Raw genomic sequence first — 17,123 nt, 5'->3', positions numbered from 1 at the left:
GCACAGGCGCTGGGGCTGCCCGCAGCTCCGCTCCGCTCGCTCCCCGGCAACATTGACGCCTCACTGCCGAAAGACAGGGGGGAAAAAAAAAAAAAAGAAAAAGAAAATCAACCCAGTAGCCCCACCACCATTCATAAATACTCATTTTCGAAGCAAAACATACCGTCAGCAGACTGCTCTCAGCGTTATTCCCTTTTGCGTGATGCTCTTCAGGTAGTTCCTCTCCTCCTTCTTTCCTTTCCCCCCCTCCTTTCTTTCTCTTTCCTTTCTTTTTTTTCTCCGTCATCCAGTAAAAGCAAGGCGGGGGAACGACCAGGTCAGATGCTTTGTCTCTTTTGTGCTGGCTGCTGGAGATGAGCCTAGGCTTGACCTGACCATGATTCCAAGGACTGGCACTTCTTTTTTACCCCCAGTTTGTAGAGATCCAGACCTTCTCTTCCTGATTGTCAAGAAAATTAAATTATTGCTGAATTTGGGAATCTAGGCAGCACCAGCATACTTTTTCCTTGCATCTCTCTGGAATCGTTTCTGGGATATTTTTCCAAATCATCACAGAAAGCAGGAGGAATGAACCGGCAGCTAGTGAAAATTTTGACAACCTTGTTTGCATTTTTCTTAGAGACAAACCACTTCAGGTAGGTGATATGACTCTATGTGATGATATTTATCAAAAGGTTTGGAAACCATAGCTATAGAGAAACAGCATCACATTAACCTCGTTTGTTTGCTATATCTGAGAGTATTTCATGTTCATTTTATATAGGCTATCCCTTTTACACTCAGAGATTCGTTGCTTGGTAACAAACACAAAAAAAATCTCAAGTTTGGGTAATCTATTTTCCATTTCTCTGATTCCAAAACATGCCTTTTCACTGAGTATTAATATAGCTAAAAACATTTTCTTCAGTTTTTCTTCTGAAATTAAATTTACTCTCTCTGCTCCCACTGAAGGTTATTTAGGAAGTTGCTTTGATTCCCTACTCTTCAAGCTTTGGGAATGATTGAACCAGTTTTGTCAGAATGTAAATATTTAAAATTAGAGAACCAGTCCTCTGATTTTGGGAACACCCTGGATTAGACCAGGATTTATTCTCACTTAAAGTATCAGTACATGTGATTGTTATTTCTTTCTTCTTTTTTTAATTTGATGAGATGTTGCTTTAATTATTGACTTTTTGTGGTACAAAGCAAACAGTTTGTTTTAATTAACAAAAACATTGTTTCAGATGAGTTTCATTACTATATTGTATGGTGCTGTGTATCTATATGTACATATATAAAGTGTATTTGTATGTCTAATGGTGTATACAGTGACAGAGTGAAATAGTGTTTATATTCACAAGTTTGGGATCACAACAGAACTCATAACTAGTGGGTTACAAATGAAAACAGAAGTAATTTGTATTGGGTCATCCCATAAGCGTAATAGATTGTTTTCCAGTTTTTATTATCTTAACTGAACATTTTTACTATCTAAATGCAGAATATCTTGTATTATGTAGTAAAAAATTAAAGATACAGGAATGGTACCATGTCATTGACAAAAGCAAAAAGAAGCAACCACCCTCTGTAAATGGAACCTGAAAGATGAGGGATCACACCACAAGATTTTAGTATTACATTGCCTTTTAATAGTTTTGATGCTTTTATAAAGGGATAAGGGATCTGACATTTGCTTTGAATTTCAGTTAATCACCTGTATATCTAATTTGTTTATACTTACACATAGGTGCACACACATGCCCATACACACACACAGAGTAATATTAAAATAAAAGAACAAGAAACACTCCTGGAACTGAGTGGTTCCTGTTGGGCAAATATTTAAACAGAGTTGTGGTGTAGAAGATACAGTGATAGAATTACTTTTAATATAGATCAAAGATTATATTGAAAGATAGAACAATAAAATTGGTTATTCAGATATCAATATAATGCAGTTTATGATGAAATCCATGTCCCTGCACACCAAATATGTTCATTTCATTCTAATTTCTTTTCCCTAGGGAACAACTTAGGGAAACTCCTACATTCTTTCTCTATAATACCTAATGTGCTTGCAATAGGTAATATGATATATACACAAACCTTTACATGCATTACATGGTACCAGAAGTTTGCTCTTAAAACCTGAAAACAGAGGTATGTTCTAAGAGCTTGCATACAAATACCGGCTAGTGATAATAAAGATCATTTTCGTCACTTGATGTTCATTGGTAAAAAACTGAGATCAGATGTGACTGATTCTGGAACCCTTTTCACACTGTTGGTGAAGAATCCAGACTTTCACTCGTATAATTTAAATCTTTGTTGGGTGGCATTTGTAAAGAAYGCTACTTTTCCATCCATACCCTTCCCAGCATTGACAAAATCAGTAATTTTCACAGTTGCTTGGTGAGTTTTGCCAGCCATTGTCTGAAAGTTTTAGGCCACTTTAAATCAGGCTTCTAATGAATATAGTTTTAACAGCACACATGTAAATTAAGCAACAATATAACATAGGATATCAAAGTCCCTATAAGATTGCTTTACACCTAAAGAGTAAACTGAATCTTCTAATGTTCTATAGTTCTAATGAATTTCTTTTTAAAGCTGAGTTTTTCTGAATAGCAAAAATTATGGTCTATGCCTACTACTTGAAGCCTATTTTTATTTCTAAAATAAAGTTTTCTGATTAAAAACAGGTAATATTTTTCTATACAAATATTTATTATTACATTCACTGAAAAAAGATAATTTTATTTAAAGTGTTACAATTTCCTCATGACTTGAAAGTGATACAAGCTAAATAGTAGCTAATGGTGGCTAATAATTTATTTAGGACGACTTTCTGTAAAGAACATGATTCAAGATCTGGAAAATCCCCCTCACAGACCCTGTCTCCTTCAGATTTTTTGGACAAATTGATGGGAAGGACATCGGGGTATGATGCTAGAATCAGACCAAATTTTAAAGGTAAGTTTCTTTAAGACTGCTGATAAATTAATTATTAACCTTTTGGACAAATTATGCTTTTGAGGGCTTTACCTCTGGGGTCTGATTCTAATTTCTATAACTTAAGTTTTCTGGTGTGATAGTTTCATGCACATCAATTGTTTCATGGGAAGAACTGAGAGTGCAGTGTAGGTAATAAGGGTCTAGAACTTTAGAATCTTTTTTTCAAATTTATCTGCACATGACAATAATGTTTAGTTAGAGATTGTTTCTGAAGACCTTACTAATTCCACATTTATAGAGGATTCCAGGTTCCGCACTAAATACAATTGAAATGACTTGTTGCTGAAATTTTTAAGCCATGCAGACCACTTAACATTTCAGTGGTGAAGTGCAGTCTTTTATAGAGCAGTGTCTAATTGAAAGGTCTTAATTCAACTGGAAGAAAGTAAAACATTCTCCCCCCAAAAGAGGGAGACAGGAGTCAGTGTATTCATACAGCAGACTTTACTCTGCTAATGCTGACTAAGTGATAAGGACCAAATTCTCAGGACCACCATAAACTTGTAAAAAYCATATTCTGCTTGCCCCTTTCATGACTTCCCTTTTTTTCCTTCCAAAATCTGGACTGAGGGTGTGGGGAGTCACCACAATCATTCCAGCACAAACAAGCCTGTAGACTGGAGCCCTCTTTCTCAACCACTACTATTCGGAGCAAGTTTCCGTTGCTGTCATCCTTTAAATACCTGTGGAAGTGAGCACAGAATATCTTGTGGGTTCAGGTGAAAAGAGCTGGGAGAGAAGTTTTCATTGTAAATATTTAGAACTTTTGGAGAGCTCTACAGTTCCACCAAAACTGGCTCTTTATGTCAATTCAAACTCAGAATGCGGTTTTACTTTGAAAAGGGATAAAGTATTTCCTTCCTCAACAAATCCAATTCCAGTTCACATTTGGATTCATATCTATTGGCTTTGGTGACCAAAACTGCATTTTTTACTATTTTGACCCTTGTTAGCTGTGCTGTGAAAGCTGATAATATGAGTGGAACAAATGACAATTTTTTAGCCAGTGAATACAACTGGTAGGAAAGAAGAATCTCACATGTCAATGAGAAAAGTGTTTAATTAAATTTCAGATCAAAGATCAGTTTCTTCCCTCTGTTCCACGTGTGAGAATTGCAATCTTTGGAACAAAGTGGCTTTTCTGACTCCTGAGTGAGGAGGAACGCAGTGTGGCTTTCAGATCCAAAGACTTGAAAGCTGACAAGTTAAAAAAAATGTTGCTTCAGTCAGGGAACCTTAAAATATTAATTTCAGATAGTTTTTAAAGTACTTTTTAAGTTCTTGGATTGAAGCTAACATTAGTTTGTTGTAAATAATATTGCATTAGGCTCTCACATTCATTTTGTGCACTTGCATGAGTATCAGTGAAGTTTTAAAGAATGCCAATGAAGGCAGAAATTGTTCTGAATTGAGCAAGGTAGCATTCATTAAGGACTTTATCTTCCTGTGCTTTATATGTGATGGAGAGTAAAAGAAGTCTGCTTCATCTCTTGTAGCTCAGATAAAACCAGGAAATGTAGCAGTCCCTGTATGTAAGAAAGCATAAAGATAGCTCCTTTATTTCTCTCCAGAGCATGTCTAAAACCATTTTGTGAAAAAGGCAGGAGAAGACAGATTCATAGCTTTGTTCATCTGATGCTCAGGTGGGTAGAGCAGAGATGGTGTGCACGATGCTGCAGGACACATGCTGAACTGCTTGAAAGACAGTGCTCCTCTCTAAGTCGCGTGGTTTGTTTGTGTTCCCAACAGGAACTCACTACCTGATGAAACCCATGAGCCCTTGATGGCAATGAATCTGCCATTTCTTATTTTAAACTTTTTTTAAGAAATCACCTTCCAGAGCAGGTTGGTAGTCTGCAGCAGTTTGAATTGATAAAAATATTTTTAGCATTTTTTCAGAATTTCACATCTCTGAGCTCTCAGTCCTGTGGCGAAGGTTTTGAATGGTTTTCTCATGTCCCTCTGTAGGGTATTTTGTACCTCAGAGTTCCAAAGTAGAGAGTTAAGGCATGTGGTTTTGAACTTCACACCGGTGAAAACTTTATTAGGCGATAACCATTTTTGTTAGTCAGTATGAAACACACTCCATGATCTAGTTGCCTGAGTCTCATTAAACTTTAAAAAAATAGAAAGTACTGTTGTTCTATATTGCATATTTTTTCCTTTTAAAGAATAAGAAGTGTAGCTGCAAAGAGGTCATAGTGAATTTATCTTGCATGGAACTAAGTATTATAAAAATATTTTTTGCACTGAGTATTGCAGCCATAATATAAATTGTTTCAGTTTCTAATACTTGCTAATCTGTTTGAGATCTTTTTTGGTGATATGGTTTATTGTACAACACTGATATTCTAAATCATATAACTGAATTGATGGAAAAAATGTTATGATTACCTAATTTATAACATTTTTTGTGTTTTTAGGAAATACAGTCAAGAATTTTTTAAGCATAAAAGATGTCTGAAGGARGAGTGCCTTAGTATAGGGATCTGCTATCTGGTTTTGATCATGGTTTTAGGTTAGTAAGTGTTTCCTATATTTCACAAAAGACCTTGTGGATCAAGATAGTTGGGCCACTACTCATGCATTTGTCTAACTTTTCCTCTTTCAGATCAGTTACATAGCTCTCTCCTAGTCCACCATAGGCATTTTAAAGTATCAAGAAAAAAAAGCCTGACGATCCTGAAAAAGCAACTGGGTGGAACCCATTATTTGATACCACTGATTATACAATAATTATATATACTTTCATTACTAGTCTGAATTACTGAAAAACAGCAGCTATTTGATTAATTTTTTAAATAAAGGCAGCACATTTTAAAAAGAGGGGAAAATATTACTGGGACACAGTGTTTTGTCCAGATAAATGCATTTTATCATTAGTTACTGCCTTTTGCTAACTGGCTCTTGTGAATTAGWAAATTCAGGAAGATAGGCAGGAGCAACAGGTGAATATATAAATGTTTAGGCATCAGCAACACAAACCAGTGCTTAGCTCTTTTTTGCAGCAGTGCTGTACACTAAAACTCCTTTCTTTTGGTGTCTTTCTGCCTTATAAGATCATTTCAAAAACAAAGGGGCAGATTTCTGGTTCTTGTTGGCACAATAAGTGATCAAATACAACACCACCAGATGCTAAGAGACACTGTCCCCAAGATGGATAGCTAGAGAGAAGTGCAAGAACGACAGCTCTCAGAATAGCCTTTCTTTTAACTACTTTCTGTCAGATATTTAATGGAGACTTTTTCATCTTACACTTATCTTTTATTGAATTTGAAAAACCTAATAATTTATGTAAGAACACAGAAGAGAATACTTTTAAATGTAAATATGAAGACTACAGTCAATACTAATTGAAGTCCCTGAGAATCCTTCTGTTGACAGCAAACAGTCAATTGGGATCCTATGAGCTGATTCGCTACTTCTTTTTCAGTTATAACATCAGTTAAACCTGTTTGCTGTAAAATAATAAAAAGTGGAACCTGTATGATGTACTTTTTGCCTGATTAATACTAACGCTCTGTTTTTTTAATGATAAAAATAAAAAAAAATCGAACTGAGCTTGTACTTTCCCCGTTATTCACTTTGTTTTTTTCGGCAAAAACAGAAATGACAGTGTAGGGCACCTATGTTATAACACTAGCTAAGGATGTGCTTTCTAACTTGTAGAAACCAGAGATGGTGAAATGGTATCACGGATTATATACACCTCAGGCTCCCTCAAGAGCGCTATGTGCAATGCCATGATGTTATGAAATAATCTACAGCTTAATCACAACATGAAATGAGGGGCTGATGGAAAGCCAGCTTGATTTAAAATTCCTAGCAGTTGTTGACCTTTAAAAGTGGCTAAATTATCTCCACTTTTCAGCATCTTCATCTGCTAAAACCAGTTTAAAACCTAAACATAAGCTAGAACTAAACAGATACAAAAAACTATTTATCTGTGAACATTACTATGTTCTTTATGCCCAATACATTAAGAAATGTATTGGCTGTCATCCACTTGATGGAGAGTAGGAAAGTTTGACCCCAAGAACTCCAGAACTGTGTTATCCTTTGGCATGGAAAAGGTTAACAGTGAAGATGATTGTGATTCTCTTTTGTACTGAATTTCATTCTATATTTTAAGGACATTCTTTCCCACTAAGTCATTATTTGCTAAGGAATATTTTGATTTTTATGCAGTTATATATAGGTGTCCAGCAACAATGCCCATTAATGTTACCTTTGTCACTGGATGGTGCAATGCAGTTCCTAGAACTTACTGTGAACTAACTTGTTCAAAAGCTGTTGTTTCTGAACTCAGTGAACTCTTGTTAGAGGGATGCAGTCTGGGTATGTAGTGGCTGTAGTTGTAAAAGATTAGTTGGTGATTACAGTGGTGTAATGTCATTTTCATGCTGAGTCAGTGGGTTTACATCTGAATAATAAACACATGGACTAAGTCATTTACTGAAAATTAGCCTGACAACTGTTACAGGAAATGGCTTATGCACTTTAATACTTTAACTCCTTGGCACCAAGAGTCATTTTTTCCCATATGTTCAAGCCCATTGCTTACTTATTTGGCCCCTGAATTGACCATCAATGAAGTGCTTAAAGAAGCATGAATGGAAACCATGATATGACATTAAAGGATGAAATAAATGGCATCAGATTTAATACACAAAACCCAGCTTCTACGTATGTGCTAAGAAGAGGCTCTGTCTGCAAACACCTACATTAATCTAGACTTGACACTTTAAATACCTGTTGGAAAAGCAATCTCTAAACACAAATACAAGTTGAAAAATACACATAAGATAAGCTGTGGACCTGGAGAGTTTTATTCTCCATTAATTAACAACCTTCCCAAGGCCAAACTTCAGTAGCTAACCACTACTGACCATGAAGTCAGATGCAGCAAGGGTATCCCAAATTGGGCAGTTTCCCATACAGTTTGAGGCTCGGAAAAACCACATCCAATAGAGAATCAAATCCTGTCAAGGCAAGGCAGGATGTAGCAAGGAAGCACTAGGGCATGGGTGCGCTCAAATCATAGTCCGTGTGCTGAAGATTTGTTGTAGGAAGAGGGAAAAGCTACCTGGCCAGTTTTTGGATGTGGCCAGACCACTTCCATCACACTCCCTAAACGTAAGTTGCTTGAGATGTGTGAGCATCTGTCCCTAGGGAGGTAGACTAAGTTTCTGCCTTGAAACACACCTGCAACTTTATGCTGCTTTCAGATGAAGCTGGGTACACAAATCTTGCTGCACAATTTAACACCACACAAGGATACCTTACTAACAGAATACTGGTTTCGTTTAGTATGGTTTTATTTTTCTTTAACTGCAAGAATATAGCCAAGGAAATTATATTCAGCCCCTGCTGTAGGCATGCACATTTTCATGCATGAACCTCTTTACTGCAATTATGCAAGGAACCTTTTAACTGTGCTTCTTTTAAAATTCCTGATAAAGATGGCTATGGAACCTATTTTTCTGCCTGTCTTTGATTTCAGATTATTTCCCAGAAATCAGGAGGCTAGGGGAGTTGCGTGGGTTGCAGTTAGGTTATGTGTAGACTTCTACATAAAAGGAGCCAGACAGCAAGCTCAAACAGACCCCCTGACTATCTATACTGCTTAACCATTTGTTCATTCCTCAGATCTCTTCCTGAGCTTCCTGCAGCCAGCCCCCTCCGAAGCAAATCAGGAAGGGTGCGAGCAGTCAGCAGTATGAACACAAGGCAATCAGTGCCACTTGGCCTTAAGGCCATGGATCCGTTCCTGGTCTCCTTTTATTTAAACGAATAGCCACGGTGATCCTACTGGTGTATTGCCTTTATTCAGAATCAGTGATTTAATTAAGAGATATCAATGGATTTGGCTGTTATCATGGAATGTTGATCTGCTGCTGCATAAACTTTCAAGGGAATTTATGAAAAACAAATGTCACTGAAAATCTAAAGACCTTTGATATTAAAGCAGAGGACACTGCTGTTCTGATCTAGTTCTAATTTGTTTTATTTTCATCATATCCAGTGTCCTGTTTAGATTTAAATATTTCATACTGTTGAAGTTGATGCTCTGGAGTCACTCATTAAATGTCTTCTTGTGTTTTGGCTGGCTTAGAAAACAAGCTATTTATATATAAAATATATAAAAACATGTACACTTAATTTACTATAAATATACACAAGCTATATGTAAACTATAAATCTATTACATAAAGTGATATAGTACCTAGGAATATGTATATAGAAAGCAGAAACTTACATCTATATTAGACAGATTCATTATCTTTTTTTTTTCCTCTGGAAATATGAATATAAATCTCTGATTAAGTCATCAGAAAATATATGTTTGATGGTTCAACTCCCAAATATGCATTTCACAATCTTTCATAGAAAGGAGTGATTTAAAAATTTGAAGAAAAGAGCTTCCAAAGTGATACAGACAGGGTAGTACAGGGTCTGACACTCAAAGATGAAGGGTGCACAATACTTAGTGTGCGTGTTGATCTGTTAATTTCATAAACATCAGATCCATGGTTAAAATTTAATATATACAGAAATTTGAAGATTCAGATTCTGGAAAGCATGCAGGTTCTGAGCAGTACAGTTCATGAGGGAGAAGAGCCAGTCACCAAGTACTCAGTTACTCATAAGGGAAAAATTACAGAAGCTCAGTGGTTGATCTAATTTGTGCCAGCTGCTAGCAATCCTCAGGTATTGCAAAGGCATGAAGACACATTGATTACTTCTTATGCCATGGTTATATGTCAAAAGCTGTGAAGAGTGGAAACGTAAAGGCTCCATGAATCGACAAAATATAGAAGCTTTTAAAATGAGACTTAGATGGAGTATAGGTCCTCAGACAAAAAAACATGGAAATTCCCCATCCCCCTACTGTGTAATGCTGGAATCACCTTGCTGTTTTATTTTCAGGTTCTCTAGATTCTTTCAGTTCTGCTCCTGAGTCTGCCCAGAACTGCCCCAGGCTTACGCAGGTTAGCACCTAGCTTATGCCTAAACCAAAAGCAGGCTCTCTGACTAGGCATCCCTCCACTTGTCTTCCTTTTAGGGACCAGGTATTTCTGATCCTGCCTTATATTCAACAGGAATGGGGTTTCTCTCAAGGTGAACCTGTGATCACTTAAAAAAAAAAAAGAAAAAAAAAAAGAGTGGCCTGCCTATAGTCCAAAGGACTATAAAAGATCCTGAGTGGCTCATTTTTCAGCAAAGAATTCAAACATCATTAGGCCAGGGAGAAAATACAATGAGAACATAGCTTTTTAGCCTTGTGATGTAGTTGATTGTCTAGGAGTGAAGAGCCATGAGTCTTGACCATTGGGATGTGACTATTGTAACCGTTACATTTTAGAGGTAGCTGATGTAACTGCTAGGGAAAAAAGTTGTAAGAGCAGACACAGGGAGCCAGCATTTCTCTCCCTCTTTCTGATAATTGCCCCAAATACTAGGTTACAAATTTGCATGAGTTCACCTTCTCTCTCTTTCTCCAAATGCTGTATCCTAAATGCTTTGCTGCTCAGCCTCCTGGATTCAGTGCCCCTGAAGGCCATTCACACCTACTAAGTATTTTAAAAAGTGACGATAGTTGTACTTTAAGATGAAAACAATCACCTCTGAATAGGAGAGAGTAGGCAGATTTCCCTCCCCTGTTCCCAGGAAACCCATAGCATTGTGGCCTGGAAGGTGAAGCTTTGCATCCCTTCAGTCTGAGGTAGGCATAGAAAATCCTAGAAAGGACTTTTTCTGTTTGACTTTTCTAAACATTTGTGTTATTGGCTACAAAGTTGGCTGTGCTTTAGAAGAAAAGGCTGAAAATCTTGTTTGTTCTTTCAAAATCAGATCGTATGTGTTGATTCAGAGGAGAACATTTTGGGCTGTGGATCCTGAATGAGGTACCTAAACCTTACTGAGAAGCAGAGTTTCAGAAGGGCCCCCAACAAGCTCATTGCTCATTATTTTCTCTCTGCAAATAGTACCTCACCATCATGCTCTGCCCATGGACTGTGTAAGGTCCTTGAGATTCCTCCACAAGGACCTGGGTGTTTATGCACCAAAACGTCAGACACTGCAGCTGCTTCTACCTGTTACGGGACTAAGCTCTTTATTGGCTGTAGTAAACAGTTGGCTGTCTGGAGAAGGACAGTAGTGGTAGGACGCTCTCATCTGAAAGCTAATAACACCTATTTGTATATTTTTGCCTCTCCGGATCCCAGGAATGTGCAGAAGCAACTGGGCATGTCTGAGACTAGCTAAATTGCAGAAACTTTCCCTTAAAGGATAGTAATTGATACTCGATTGACACACACTGCATGAACAAATTCATGCTTCTTCCATCCCGGGAGCCTGTCTATGTGTTATCTCCATTGCTCTTGTGCTTGGGGAAATACAGTTGAGAAGAGGCTAAATTCTTTCCTTAAACCAACACAGTTAGTCAGGAAAAACCCAGGATTAAACTTCACCAGATCAATACTCATGTTAGCCTGTCTCTAATGACTACATTCCCAATATGTGCTGTCTTTTTGTCTTCTTAGGCAAGAACTAAAACTGCCTTACCAGGACTGTTCTTTCTTCTTGTGATGTTTATCATGTCAAATACAGAATTAGTCCTAAATAATAAATAAGATAGCAGTAAAAGTTTGTCATGAATGTTGCTTTAAACACTCACACTGCGATTTAAAGCAACATCTCATCTTGTTGAAGAGATGCATGCAAATTACATGTATGGGGCCAAACCTGTAGTAGTATAAATACTCTTTTTTTGCCAGCTGTGAATGTTGCCTATTGCCTATGCATAAACACATGCACATACACGTGCCCAAACTGAAATGCACATGGGGCCACTCCACATAAGAGTTTCAGACTGCAGCAATTTTCTTTTCCTGACAGTAATATCTCATCAGATGGAGCAGTCTGAGGTGTTAAAATCCTTTGGTTGGTCTGGTTAGAATAGCCATCCTAAAAATAAGCATCTAGGAGAATTTTGCAGCTCTTTGGCTCCATATCCCTGAGAATGTTGGTTTTGTCACAGTTTTGAGGTGTGTTTTGTGTGGCATAAAGCACACACAATCTGTTAAAAACAGATTTTAACTTTTTTCTATAGGAGAAAAACTTAGTGGACTTATTCAAAATTCTAAATAATTATGGTCAGATCCTGCCGCATTTATTCAGGCCAATTAGCTCCTTAATGTGAATGTAGTCTCATTTGGATGACTTTGTAGTAGAATCCTGCTCCACAGGACTACTGGTGATAGAATCTGGAAAGCACAATACTCCCTGACCCTGCGACGTGCTTTATGTCAGCAGAGCCTTGAGACTATGTGAAAGTCATGTTATGCTCCTTTCAGTAATGCAATGAGCATCCCGCATCAAAGCGTTGACAATTTCCTTACAACAAGTGATTTGGTATAGATTAAAAAAAAAAAAAGTTAGTTTATAAGATGCTTATTTTAGTTTATAAGATGCTGCTCTTCTAGTCTGGGCAAGAGCTCTCATTCCCTCTCCCATTTCTCCAGCCATTTTATATATAGGAAGAATTGATGGCTGATAAATTGCTGATGAAAGAGACAGAGAAGTGCTTTAAGGAGGACTTGCAGTTAAAAGATGTAGACCCTCTTTGGTATTCAGGATGTGGGAAAGAGATTCCCAGAGGGAAAGGAGATTTGCTAAGGGAAAGGGATAGGAGCCTGAGCTAAATATACGACATAACAGATGACGGGATTATTGAAGCTGAGAGTCAGGAGAGTGGAATTAATTTCAAAGCTATATTTTACATAGATTGTATGGAAATGACTTGAACTATAAGGAGGTCAAAAATAGGAAGCTCCAAATAGGCAAAAGGTTTAAAAATAGTAGGAAAGTTTTTAGTGCAAGTTGTGGTGAATACATGATTGATCAGTTGCAGACTGCCATCTAGTTCTGTTGTCATTTGCCCTTATGCCTGAGCCATACCATTAGTCTAAATCCCATTGTTCATCTGTGTCCCATATATCATCTGGTGTATAATTCTCTAGCAGCCATAAATCATTGTCCAGTCAGTAATGCTAGTCAGACAAACTGCTCTTTTTCTTGAATGCCTGCATATGTCTTCTGACAGTAAAGCAAGGAAGATTATGAAGATATTAAAGGAAAGGCTGGTAGAACTGTGAAATAAAGGGAATGCCCAAGGTTCAGAGGAATAACAAAGAGTTAAAATAAATTCTGAGACCATGGCCATAGAGAGAGGCATTGACCAAGCTCTGTATTTGAGACTGTGCTTATTGATATTATAACTGAGCTTCCATGAATTTCTGTGGTACAAGATCAGATCTACAGAGAAGGAACAAAGAAAGAAATATGAAGAGGAAAAGGAATAAAACAGCAGTTAGGTTTTTTTTTTTTTCCGAAAAGGAATGTTTTCAAGGCAAGTATGCAGAGCTGAAGACTGTGACAGTTCATTCTGGCTGAAAATGAAGCCTAGACGAGGTCAACAGAATTTCAATAATATTATTAATACCTTTTTTTCATTAAGTATATTTTCCCTTTTTCCTTCTCTTCTCAGTGCCCATTTTTCACATTGTGGTTCCATGTGGTCTCTTAGATGAGTTGGCTACACTGAATTCATAAATTTTATTAAAAATAAGATTACCCAGGAGGAGTTTGACCCTATGCTGGAGTGCGGAATTCATGACTAGAGAGGTAATACTATCTTTTACTTAACCATATTAAGGAGTGTCTGCACAGATTATGCAGTTCACATGCTGATCAGCAGCAGATAGCTCTGTTTTCATCAGTGCAAAGCAACTGAGCAGTTTCTCAGAATCACGTGCAAGGAGTGTCCCTGATACCAGCTCCCAGCAGGCTGAAAGCCTCCTCCTTCCCATTTGGTCCTTTCAGTGAACAATATTTTGTGATAAGACAGCAAGCAGATGTCTGCATCTTTTCATGCTGTAATAAAAGCATACAATTCAATCTCCCCAAGTACTGCCCATTGCTCTATTGCATTGCAAGAAGGAAGACTTCAGAAAGAAATGCCTTGCAATGAGGTATTTGTCATGACTTGGGATGGAAAGATTTGAAAGAACATAAAAGAAGGCTCAGAGAAAAAATTAATCTGATGGACACAGGAAGAATTAAAACATTTATCTGAATATTTTCAAAGTTAACAAAAGTACAAAGTAACTTTGGGCTGAGGCTTCTGGTTCCTATGGGAAGTTTATGGATCTAGCTCACTGGTTTTCAAATTTATTTCCACAGACTCATTTACACATGCAAAGCTTTAGCTCTGGGACTGGCTGTACTCAGTCACAAGTGTGACTGAAGCCTATGCAGAAATATCTGAGCTAGCTTTCAAGCAATTTGCTCAGAGGTGCTCCGTGCCACACAGAGATGACAGGGAGCTCAGCACAAGCTATGATGCCTGAGGTTAATGGCCTCCAGTGAGTTCCAGCCTGCTATGACTACACTGGTAGCAGCCCTCTAACTGCCTATGTGAAAGCCAGCTCCAGCAGGTTTATACAATCCATTGTGACTGCTACGGCTATATCCTCTTTACAGACTAGTGCAGGTTATTTGGGTAAATCGGGAGCATGCCAACTGTTTAAAGAGCTTTTCATTTCTGATCTCTTGGTTTGGGGAGTGAAATGAAATAGTACCTGAAAATTTTGCTTGTGCAGTGTCTACTAGATAACCTGTGTGCAAATATCCCATTGCAGCCCAGAGCTGACAGTAACATATGTTTCTGTTACCAGCCTTAGCAGAAAGAGGCAAGGAAGAAGGAACATGTCGTATGGACTATCCTGTAATTCTAAGTGCAGACTGTTGTAGTTTGAGACTTGTCTTCCTCTTCCAGTGCTGAGTCTATGGACAAAGGCATTCATTCTTGAAGCATGTCAATCCAAAAATTTTCACAAGCACTTTAATGCACAAAAGATGCATCTTAGCAGGGATTCTCCTTTCATGAAGCATTGATAGGATTTTACCGGCATGACTCCCATTACATTCAGCAATAGTCTCACAGCTGAAGCCTCACACATCTCTTCAAAAATTCTTTACTTGCTGTTTGACTTCAGACTATGTCAACGTATATATATATAGATGGCTCTAGCTATACTTACTCCAGAGATGTTTTCTTTCTACATCTCACTTTGGATCTGACAGTCACCAGAGTATTTGTCTTGTATGTCTTCAGTCGTATTTTCTTGAAGAAGGGCCTTCAGTTTTTTAATTTGACGTGCCCTTTTTATTTTAAGGTCATGTTATAAGGCTGGGTTTTTGCTCAGATGTGTCTTGTTATCCAAGTGAAGGAAGCAGCTTTTCATTTGGGAGAAAGGTTCTCTTGATGCCATTTCATTTATTGATATTTGTGTGTGTGCCTATATGTGCATTTGTGAAAATAGGCAGCCAGAATTGGAGAAAAACAGGATTTAAGACACTCGTCCATCTATAATGCTTACCTGCTGATTCTATTCAGTGTAGCCTGTATCTCTTCCTCTGCTTTGGGTAGGGCATGTAGTTTAGAGAGCCTTCTCCAATCTATAGATACTATTGCAATAAAAAGCATTGCTCAAAGATATTCCTCAGATCCTTGGTGGTATCTGGGCTCAGTGATATCAGTGGGAATGAGTTTCCTAAAAAGGATTTAAACACCTAAATATCTTTGCAGATATGGTTCTGTTTCTTTAAATGCCTTTGTGTCTCTAAGCCTTATTCTGTTCATAAATGTATATTGATACCACTGAATACTATTCTGAGTCTCAGATGCTACAGGATGTGCCCAAAACTGTTGCTGCATTCCTACCAGTAGATATGGTATGCTCAGCAAACTAAGTTATTATACATGACAGATGAACTTTCAGAGGAAGTTGGTTTTAGCTTGATGAAGCAGAATAATAATTTTGGTTTTATTTGATTTTTACAGCAAATTGGATCAGTGCAAAGTACCATACAATTACTGTATTTCAGAGGTCCTTGAGTTCTCTGCCCTTGTGTTTGTTTCTTTGTTTTTGTTTTTGTTTTTTTGCTTAATGGGTACAATTGTCATTGATGAATAATAAAGGTGATGTAAGCATAATAATGACATAATGGCTGTGGTGCAGTGGATTTTTGGTGACTATTTCTAAAGAAGAAGAGATTCTCTGTTTAATGGACATGATTATACCTAGGGAGTCAGGCTGATGCACTCCACAGAAATCCCTTAAAAAGACTAAATGAAAGGCATCACTCCCCAACAAGAAATGGCACCTTGATTTTTAAGCCGTAGGGTAACTATGTTTTTCTGGTGCCATTAATTTTGCCTCCTGTGACTGACACATATCCTTGGTGTTAACACTATAGTGAAATGATAATATTTAAATGGAAGAAGACATTGATTTTGCCCAAAGGGCAAAAGGAAAGGGAAAGGGAGAAGGCTCACTTAGATATTTGCAATAAAGACTACCTGTGATCTGGGTTCTGTTTTCTTACCTGAACCTCAAGCAAAATTGTTAAATCATGTGAATTTTCTCGCCAGGGTCTAGACTATGCGTTATGGCAGATCCCTGAAAAGAAGTGTGCAAGCTGCACTGCTTCAGGAATAGCTACAGGGTCCCTGTGCCTCAGAGCAACTTTCCTAGTGCATCAAAGCCTCCTTTCTCTCCCTGGCCCTATTTCCAGGGTCCCCAACCCCAGGGCTGGCTGAGCTGCCTTTGACAGCACTTCCCTTTTCATTACCCTGCCTGCCTCACTCTGGAGGGGGAAGAAAGCTAGAAGGATAAATAACTTGCACCTGTCCAATGACCGTGGCTATGACTAATGACCTGTGTCCCCAGTGGTAGTTCAGCTCTGCTGACTGGCTTACAGGGATGCGCCTGAAGGCCATGAAGAGAGAGGCTGGCAAGCTCTTGAAGTGGTAATTCAGGTACTTGTAGTATTGCAACTGCAAAAGCAGAGCCCTCCATGGGGGTTAGCTCTGTTTCAGGCCTCATGAGAACTATCCTGGATGTTGAAGGCTGTTCAGGTTGGTTGAGAAGAAGTGGTTGTTAAGATCTCAGCTGCCTCCAGAACTGGCAATTCAAGAAAAGCCCCTAATGAGGTCTGCTGCCCTCCCCTGCTGTCCTGGAATCTGCATTACCAGTGTTCAGGTCAATGCATGGGTC

At 38.0% G+C, this 17,123-nt stretch overlaps 1 protein-coding gene across 2 annotated transcripts in view; it reads left to right on the top strand.

The window, feature by feature from the left end:
- Window positions 1-567: 567 nt before the first annotated feature.
- Window positions 568-17,123, top strand: part of GLRA2 (glycine receptor alpha 2) — a 128,449-nt gene continuing 111,893 nt past the window's right edge. For both annotated transcript variants that reach the window (XM_026087950.1, XM_026087949.1), the window contains exons 1-2: window positions 568-635; window positions 2,822-2,955. In XM_026087950.1, coding sequence (XP_025943735.1) covers window positions 568-635; window positions 2,822-2,955 — 202 coding nt within the window. The remainder of the gene's footprint in view (window positions 636-2,821; window positions 2,956-17,123) is intronic.

This window comes from Apteryx rowi, unplaced genomic scaffold (assembly GCF_003343035.1).
Source record: "Apteryx rowi isolate R43461 unplaced genomic scaffold, aptRow1 scaffold_747, whole genome shotgun sequence".
NCBI classification, from domain to species: domain Eukaryota; kingdom Metazoa; phylum Chordata; class Aves; order Apterygiformes; family Apterygidae; genus Apteryx; species Apteryx rowi.
This window is presented reverse-complemented; position numbering and strand designations above follow the sequence as displayed.